General features: G+C 44.8%; 1 protein-coding gene across 1 annotated transcript in view; it reads right to left on the bottom strand.

The window, feature by feature from the left end:
- Nucleotides 1-347: 347 nt before the first annotated feature.
- Nucleotides 348-9,277, bottom strand: part of TICRR (TOPBP1 interacting checkpoint and replication regulator) — a 37,060-nt gene continuing 28,130 nt past the window's right edge. The window contains exons 19-22 of the mRNA XM_083184186.1: nt 9,133-9,263; nt 6,915-9,045; nt 6,711-6,830; nt 348-1,154 (exon numbers count right to left, since the gene is read on the bottom strand). Coding sequence (XP_083040312.1) covers nt 1,015-1,154; nt 6,711-6,830; nt 6,915-9,045; nt 9,133-9,263 — 2,522 coding nt within the window. The 3' untranslated portion in view covers nt 348-1,014. The remainder of the gene's footprint in view (nt 1,155-6,710; nt 6,831-6,914; nt 9,046-9,132; nt 9,264-9,277) is intronic.

The raw sequence follows: 9,277 nt of genomic DNA, 5'->3' as shown, positions 1-9,277 counted from the left end.
TATTAAGTTCGTAGATGCAGAGGACCCTCTGTGCACATAGGACAGCCTTTGGCCTGTCCAGCTAGTGCAGAGTGGCAACAGCTAACCTACTGTAAGCATTGTATAAATTAGGAGTTGTATAAAGTAATCATGACTAATGGATTCCGCTGAAGCTATCCAATCAGCCCTGATAAGCTGGCGTGATCCACTGCCCTGAAAGTAGACCCGTTTCCATGTGAAAATAGGGCTGAAAACGAGAAAAGAGAGTCACTGAACCTGTGTGTTCTCAACAGAAAATGTATTTTTCCAGGGGTCCTAATAGGATTGCCCCAATTTATTACAATTCCTATAATGAAGTATCTGCACACTTACTCGAAAGGACATAAAATCATTCAAGAATTTCAGAAATTAGTTTATTATTACAAAAGTACCTTATTAAAAAGTAATTATTTGATATAGATGATATCTACACATTTCCACATCTTACACAAAAAAAAAAATACATGCACAGCTTTGACATAAAAACATGTTGACATAAATAATTCCCATTGATGTATTTACACCTGTTTGGACTATTGTGCGGTGTGTATGAACCAAAGTTGGGAAATAAAGATCGGCACAAAGGCTAGTGGTTGGTGTGAAGTATTTCTCCTTGAGCAGCAAAACAACCGCTAACGCGTATTTTAAAAAGTGCAAATGTTCAAATGATTAGACCACGAACACCACATCCTCCATATAAAAGGCGACCAGAGATGAGTAATAAAAGCTTGAGCACCTTCTAACCGGTAAATCTGCTGAATATGCCACTGCAGTTATTTCAGATGGTAAAAAAAATTAAGTAAAAAATAAAGCAATTTCAGTTATTTCCAGTCCATTCTGACACGTATTATAAATAAGGAATTGTGGAATCAAACGGTATTTACATTCCACCCAATGCTTTTTGAGCTGACATTTTACGTTGTAAAAAAATAGTCCTTAAACAGAATGGAATTGTAAATTCTGCAATAAAAGATGACTCACTATAACAAGTGTGTGTCAGGTTATGAGTTTTTTGCGGGTGTAAGTTCGGCTGATGGTACGCCTAGAAGATGCACTGCTATAAGGTGAGTCATCTAAATTTGCAGGGTGAAGCGCCGGTCTTTTCATCTCTGGTGTACCATGTTGCGGTTCTCCATCTGAAATACAGGAACAAGGTGAAAAAAGGGAATTTTTGTAAGAACTTACTGTTCAAACCACTTTCTCTGAGTCCATCCTGGCGACACAGCTTACCATGGGATGTATTACGGTCCGCAGGAGAAAAGGCACCTATGCGGACTTCTTTTGGAAGCAGGCTCCTCCCTTCTGCATCCCAAAATGCTTCAGTTCAACTTCAAAAGCCCACTAGGATACACAACTCCGTACAATGCCTGAACATCTTATATGCACAATCAATATAACCATTAACATGACAGTACATGAACGGTATACTTACTGAGCGTAAGGGAGGGATCACTGTGTCACCAGGATGGACTCAGAGAAAGGGGTTGGAAAGGTAAGTTCTTACAAAAATCCCCTTTTCTCTTTCGTCCATCCTGCTGACACAGCTAACCTTGGGACATTCAGAAGCCGGTCCTTTGGAAGGGTACGCTCAGGCTTACAGTTCTCATCACTGCTTGCCCAAATGAGGCATCCTCCGATGAAAACTCATGAAACCGGTAAAAATTGATAAAGGTATGAACAGAGGACCAAGTGGCAGCCCTGCACAACTGCTTCGCTGTAGCCCCATGACGCACAGCCCAAGAGGCAGCACCTGACCTGGTGGTATGAGCATTGATCCGCGAAGGAAAAGGTCGACCTACCTTGGGTGTAAGCATAAGCAATGACTGACCTCAACCATCTGGCAATGGTCTGTTTTGAAGCAGGCCACCCCATCTTATGCACATCATACAACACCAAAAGCAAAATCAGATTTGCGAATGTCCTTTACTCTTTCAACCTACATCCGCAAGGCACAAACAAACTCCAACTTTAATTTGTCCCTATTTCTAGCCCCTTCAGGAGTGGAAAACACTGGGAGCACAATCTCTTGGTTCAAATGAAAAGATACTACCTTAGGTAGAAACTTTTTTCTGAAAGAAAAATCGATAACGCCGAAAGCTGCACCTTTAAGGATCGCTGGCTCAGCCCCGCCGAAAATCCATCCTGAAGAAACTCCAACAGTCTAGAAATCTTGAACCTAGAGGTATGCACCCTCTGACGTTCACGCCACCTGATGTAAATCTTCCATGCTCTGTGGTAATTTGTAGTGGACACCAGCTTGCGAGCTCTCAGCATAGTCTGGATAACCGTATCCAAAAACCCCTTCTTTTTCAATAAGGAGGTCTCATAAGCCAAGCCTTCAAATTGAGACGAGCTAGGTCCAGGTGAAGAAACGGTCCTTGTCTTAACAAATCCGGTCAAAGTGGCAGACGCCAAGAGTCCCTCGACCACCTCAGTATGTCTGAGTACCAGGACCTCCTGGGCCACTCCGGTGCAATCAGAATAGCTTGTACCTTCTGAAATCTAATACTCTGTAGCACCCGTGGAATCATCGGGAATGGTGAAAACACGTGGACCAGTTGGAACTGCCATGGAACAGTCATGGCATCCACTGCCAAAGCTACTAGGTCCCTGGTTCGAGAACAAAATTTGGAAACCTGACAGTTGCTCCTGGACATCATTAAATCCACATCCAGGAGCCACCAACGCTACACTAGGCCAACAAAACACTTCTGGATGAAGTGTCCACTCTCTTTCAGCAGATCGGCCCTGCTGAGGAAATCCGCCTCCACATTCCGGTTCCCCGGAATGAATACAGCCGACAGAGCAAGAATGGTTACTTCCGCCCACCTGAAAATCAGCGAGACCTCCCGCATAGCCATCTTGCTGCGAGTCCCGCCTTGATAATTGAAGTAAGCCACAGCCGTGGCATTGTCCGACTGCACACACACACAGGAAATCCTCTCAGAAGATCCAACGCCCGCAGAAGAGTGTTCCAAACCGCTCAAAGTTCCAATATGTTGATCGGCAGCCTGGATTCCTCCTTGGACCATCGACCCTGCAACCTTAGATGGAGGGCTACTGCCCCCAGCCCCTGAGACTGGCATTGGTCGTAATGACCAGCCAATCCCACGATTGGAGGGAGCGTCCCAGCTGCAAAGTCTCCAGGTCTGTCCACCACATTAAAGACTCCCTTGTCTCCTGAGACAGCAACCACCTTTCCTTCTTCATGGTCTTTGCGTTCCCTGACCAACACGCTAGAATATTCCACTGGAAAATTCGAGTGAAACCTCGCAAACTCTAGAGTCTCGAAAGTCACCACCATCTTGCCCAGTAGCTGCACTCCCTGCCACACAGTCAGGCTCAAAGAATGCAGGATCTGTAGTACCAGTTGCCGTATGTTCACTGCTTTGGATTCTGGAAGGAATACCCTGTGTAGATGAGTATCCAGGATCACCCCCAGAAACTGAAATCTCTGTGTTGGTATCAAATGAGACTTGGGTAGGTTTAACACCCAACCCTGATCTTGCAAAATCTTCAGATGTTCCAGGAGCTTCTCCTCTGACTCCGCCTTGAACAGGAGGTCATCCAGGTAAGGTATAATTACAATGCCTTTCAACCTTAGAGCTGCTGCCATTACCGCCATTATTTTGGTAAAGGCCCTCTGGGCCGTGGCCAGCCCTAAAGGCAGGGCCTGGAACTGCAGATGCAACTCTCCTATTGCAAAGTGTAGTAAGGACTGATGTTCCTTGCAAATAGCTACATGCAGATAAGCATCTTGGATATCTCCACTGATGCTAGAAATTCCCCCGGCTCTATGCACAAAAGCACCGACCGAAGGAATTCCATGCGAAAATGATCCACCCATAGATGCAGGTTTTAAGACTTCAAATTTAGAATGGGTCGGAAAGACCCGTCTGGTTTGGGTACTAGGAAAAGAGTTGAATAAACCCTCTCTTCCTCTCCTACTGAGGTACCAGGACCACCACGCCCTCGTCTAGGACAGACGTTGCCACTGCTAACAGTGCAGAGCGCATAGGTGCTTCCCGCGGCAAGGGAGTAGGAAGGAATCGCCTAGGGGGACCACCCATTAAATTTATCCTGTAGCCCTGGGAGACAATAGAATAGACCCAAGGATCCATGGCGGAACACTTCCACCTGTCCCAAAACTGCAGCAGGCGACCCATCACTCTGATTCCAGAACGGGGAGTCTCCGCCCCATCATGCAGAGGATTTATCCTCTCCTTTGGACACAGATTTCTTCGAGTAGGCCCCGAAACGTGATCTGGGTCCCTTCCCCTTACTGGCTGGGAACCTTCCGCTACCTGCCTGTCCTCTGCTAGAAGCTCCACCCCGAAAGGAAGAACGAAAAGAGGTTTTAAAAACTCCAAATTTTGAACTGGCAGACTGACGTAGTGGGAAGAAAAGTACTTTTTCCCCCTGTAGTTTGCTTTATAATATCCTCAAGCTCTGAGCCAAAGAGGAGTTCACCCTTAAAAGCCAAAGCCTCAAGCGACTGATTCGCTATCCGCCTCCCAAGACCTAAGCTAAAGAGCACGTCTCGCTGATATAGACGTAGCAAACACCTTTGACACCATCTTGGCGCCTTCCTCACCAGCCTCACAAATATATTCCACTGCACATCTAAGCTTCTCTGCCAAAAGAAAAGCCAAAGAATCCGGCTGAAGCTGATTTACCAAGGCCTCAGCCCACTTAATCATCGCCTTGAAAACCCAAGCCGACACAATTATGGGACGCAGGGTGAAGCCCACACCTTCAAACACCGCCTTAAGGCATCCTTCCACTTTTTTTATCAACAGGATCCTTAAAAGCCGCACCACCCTGTACAGGAAGTGCTGTGGCCTTTGATAACCTAGCCACGGGAGCATCAACTAAGGGAACCTTCTCCCATAATTTAACATGGCTCTCTGGCATAGGATACAAATTTGGATATCTCCTGGACAGTCAATTTCTTGTGTCAGGATTCTTCCATGCTGTCTCCAACAAGGAGGGAAAGGTCAGAGTCCCTACGAACCTTTTTAAACACAAAATGTGCTGGCACTTTGTCCTCTTCAGACTGATTTATTTATTGTCTGCCTAACAGCACAAATTAAATCCTCAATGCCTGGCACAGAAACATCCTCCTCATTGTGTCACCAGGGCACCTCTTCTTCACATACACCCTCCTCTTCAGAATCCACATTCAACAGGGGAGAAGATAATATTCAGATTGCTCAGGCCTCTGGGCTTGTGCACCACTGGGCACAGACTCATATGAGTGGCACAAATCCCCTTGATCTATCTGTTCACATGTTAATTTCACCCCACAGAATTTGCAGTTAACCAACATGGCCGGCGCTCTCTCGCTTAATAGAGCAGAAGTACACCCTTCAGTCATAACTAAAGCACAGCGCACAATGTCAGGCAAATTTACAGAATTGTGTAACAGTGTACTTGTCTGCAACAACCACCACTAGATATCCTCTGCGATCAGCGGGGGAAAGCGATATCCAAGTAGAAACGTTTCCTCTGTGCTGTGTCTGAAAAAACCCTGCTTCAGCTCCGCAGCCTGGAGAGAAAAGGGCGCCAACACACAGAGCAGGAAGATCCTTTCGGCGCCTTACCCCCATCAGCCTCTCCCACTGGTGTATTCGCCTTCCTTCCAGTGCCTCCCCTTATTATTGGGATCATTTGGACTCCTGTAACAGACTTCACCTCGCCTAGGGGATTTCAGTCTATAAGCCCTGCAAGATGGCGGCCGCCATCGTGGGGAGCCCCCCCCCACGATCCCCCTATATACATAGGAAGCCGGTTCAGGACCCCCCAGAGCCCAGGAAAAACCTCTTTTAAAAGGAGGTTTAAGCGCTGTGCAGAGGGAGCAGACAGCTGACAGGACGCGCTTCTGTCAGCCTCTGCTGCGCTCTCAGTGTGGGAACTTCTGTTAAGAAGTAACACACTGGTAAAAACCTGTCTAACTAGTGCAGTAATAAAAAAAAATAAACACCTAGCTATACTATTCCATCAGAAAAACAGCTGCAGTCAGCCACCTGGTCAGCAAAGCACCCACTCAGGTGGCCACCTAAAACAAATTGAAGCATTCTGGGATGCAGAAGGGAGGAGCCTGCAAGTCAGCATAGGCGCCTTTGCTAGTGCGGACCCTACTACATCCCAAGGTTAGCTGCGTCGCCAGGATGGACAAAATTAATTTTATTATGGACCATATGAGTTTTGTTAATCAGTTCTGTCAACTTATAGGTCTTTATGGACCATATGAGTTTTGTTAACCAGTTCTGTCAACTTATAGATAGACCTGTCTGGATTGAAACCATTTCTAATGGGGTGTACACATGGGCCAATCTGGCGATCCGTCGGGGAATGCTGCATGACATTGCTTTCGATCTAGTAGATAGTGTGCAGCCAAGTCTATTTTTTCCTTCAATTTCTTCTTTCGATCCCGATACAGTGCATCGGGAACGATCTGCATCAAATGCGGCCAACACTGCGATTCAGGGTCACTTTTGATTCCATTATTGCAAATCGAATGTGACACTGAATCGCACCGTGTGTACGGGGCATAAGGAGTCATTTTTCAATCTATTTTTGTGGACAGGTAGAAAACATAAGCCAATCCTATGCACATTAAATTATTTTACTATATCAGTTTGTGTGTGCATGTCAACCAATAACGCTAAATTCATTTGAGTAGTCTTTACCTTGCAACTTTCTCTTGGATGAAGGAGTTTTCCCCTTAAACAACATGGGCGACTGAGTGAGCGACAACAGACCACTTGCTGACAAAGAATTTTTCAGAAGCTTATTAGGTGGGGTGAATCCTGGAAAACAAAAAACACTTGATTGGACAAGTTCCACTTCTAGTCTTTAAGAACTGTATACACTGCTAGCCACCTCTCCGTTACCTGAAATATTGAACACCTCATCTTCACAGGAACTTTGTTGTGAAGAATCCAAGTTTGAGGACAGACTTTGGCTTGATGAGACAACAAATTCTTTCACATCATAAGCACTACCCAACATGCACGACCTTTTAGAGCTGGACTGGGTTTTTTTAGTGGGAGACAAGAGGTCAAAGCAACGTTTTCTACATTTATATGCCATAGTTCCAGTTTCACTTTTACCTTCCAATTCTGTTACAGGAGATTGCTCCAGAAGTTTTGGAACCCCCTCATCTACCATTAAGTCAAGCAAAGGCGAAATCTTGTTAACTTCTTGTTCAAGAGATCCTTCATCAGTTGATGGTGCACTACTAGTATCATCCTGCTTCTTATCTCCTCTTTGAAGAGTAGTAGCTTTTACAGCAGAAGCTTTTTTTCTTCTTGGCCAGTTATTAATTAATTCACTGCCATTTTTATCTTTGTATTTTGGCGATGGTGTCCAGGGGCTTAGAGCATCTGCCTGCATGGGGGAAGCTGTATTAGAAGAGCACCTGCTTGGTGTGTAAGACTGGCAGATAAAAGTTTGCATTTTGCCAGGTGTGTTATGAGAAGACCGCATACGTGGAGATTCCAACTTTGTTGCATGCTTATTACACCACGTCTCATGAAAAGGACTTTCTTCTCCTTTTCGATTGCGAGAAACAGATGGAGATTCATCAACTCTCGGCTGGGAACCCATAACACTATGGTTGGAGTCTGTACGTTTAAAACGAAGCTTGGGCAACCCTGAATCTTGCATCTCAAGCTGAACTTCATAAACTGCTGGTGAGTTAATCTTCTTTTGACTTTTTGGTGTTGAGAACTTAGCAGGAATCTCTGGAGTTCCAAGTCGCGCTGCAGCTTCTCGCTGTCTCCTGTCAACAGTAAACCGTAGACCATAGGGTGAGGTGCACTGCATATTTCCAGCATTTTCTGGTGTAGAATGAATGCGGCTCATTAAGCCAGTGTCCGAAGACTTCCTCTTAAACAAAATTTTCATCTTTAGATCAGAGGTTTCTGTTGAAACAACTTTAGCTTCTGATATATCAATACTATCATCTGTTTGAGAATTATTGGCAAAGCACTCTGAATCTTGTGAGCTCTCTAAAGAGGACATATCCAACCTCTCACACAAAACAATTAGGTCACCTTTACATTTAGGGGATAAAAGTTTGGAATTGGAAGGACTTTTAATAGCCAAAACCTCCTCAGAAACTTGCACTTTTTGGGGCACAGCGAGTGTAAAGTCAACACCTGATACTTTAGTAAGCTGACTGGTCTCCTTTGAATTTGGGGATAATATTGGTTCATCTGTTGTCCCCAGAGAACCAGGATTAATATCCTTCAACTGGGATTTTCGAGGCGTTTGAAGCATTGGTTGACCCAATGGCATAGAAGATAATCCCAAAGTAGAGGCTTTATAGGGTGGGGAGATGTTTGGCGACATGGAACCATCTTTAGCTACATGTCTGGTAGGAGAGCACAGTGCTTCCTTTTCAGGAGTACACTCTGTAGCACAAGATAAAACCGAAAGCTTTCTCGCAACACTTGTCTTTGGTGTGGGTGCTTGAAAGGTAGATTTCTGTGGTGTCCTCAGGTGGTACCTTGTGGGGGTAAAACAGTCTCCATTTGGACTTTGTAAACGAGGGGATTTTCTTGGTGTGCATGAGAGCTGTGGTCTTGCAGCAGTATTACAGTTTGAAACCATTTTAGGGGTCTTTTCTGGACTGATAAACCCTTGATTTCTTAAATGCTCCTTTTGAGGAGTAATTAGCTGTTTTGGAGTCTTTAATGGAGAAATAAAAAACATAGCAGGACAGTCACTTTTGCTAGGTGTTATTTGAGCTAATCTCTCACTTCTTCTTTCACAAGATTTAATAGGAGACCGTTCCTCCATTTTAGAGGGCGATAAATAATTCCTTAAGTTTTCAGCAGCACCTTTCCTGTCCAGGGGGCTTTTGGAAGGAGTCTTTAGTGTCATGGAACTGCAAACTGGGGTGCGTGGTGTAGAAGGAGTTTTTCGAGACATAACGTTCTTTTCAAATTGTTCCTCACAACTTCTGTTTGCTTTCTGAGGAGTTTTCCGTGGAGTCTTCCTTTGTGATTTGCTAGTTACCTAAAAATAGGACCAAATACATAAGTCAGTACCATGAAAATGTTTAGTAAATGTATGCATTGTGACAAACCCCTGAAATTTAATCACCTGCTCAGCAAATGGCTCTGTATCATTTAGAAGCCGCCTTCTTGCTCTTCGTGTTGGAGGACTATTGAGTTGTAGAACCTCCCCAAAGAGAAGCCTTTTAGGGGTTTTTGCCTCAGTAATGCGTACGCCATCTAAAAATACAAAA

Source organism: Crinia signifera, chromosome 4 (genome assembly GCF_055691185.1).
Source record: "Crinia signifera chromosome 4, ASM5569118v1, whole genome shotgun sequence".
Taxonomy (NCBI): Eukaryota; Metazoa; Chordata; class Amphibia; order Anura; family Myobatrachidae; genus Crinia; species Crinia signifera.
The sequence above is the reverse complement of the archived record's forward strand: the minus strand, read 5'-3'. Positions and strand labels throughout refer to the sequence as shown.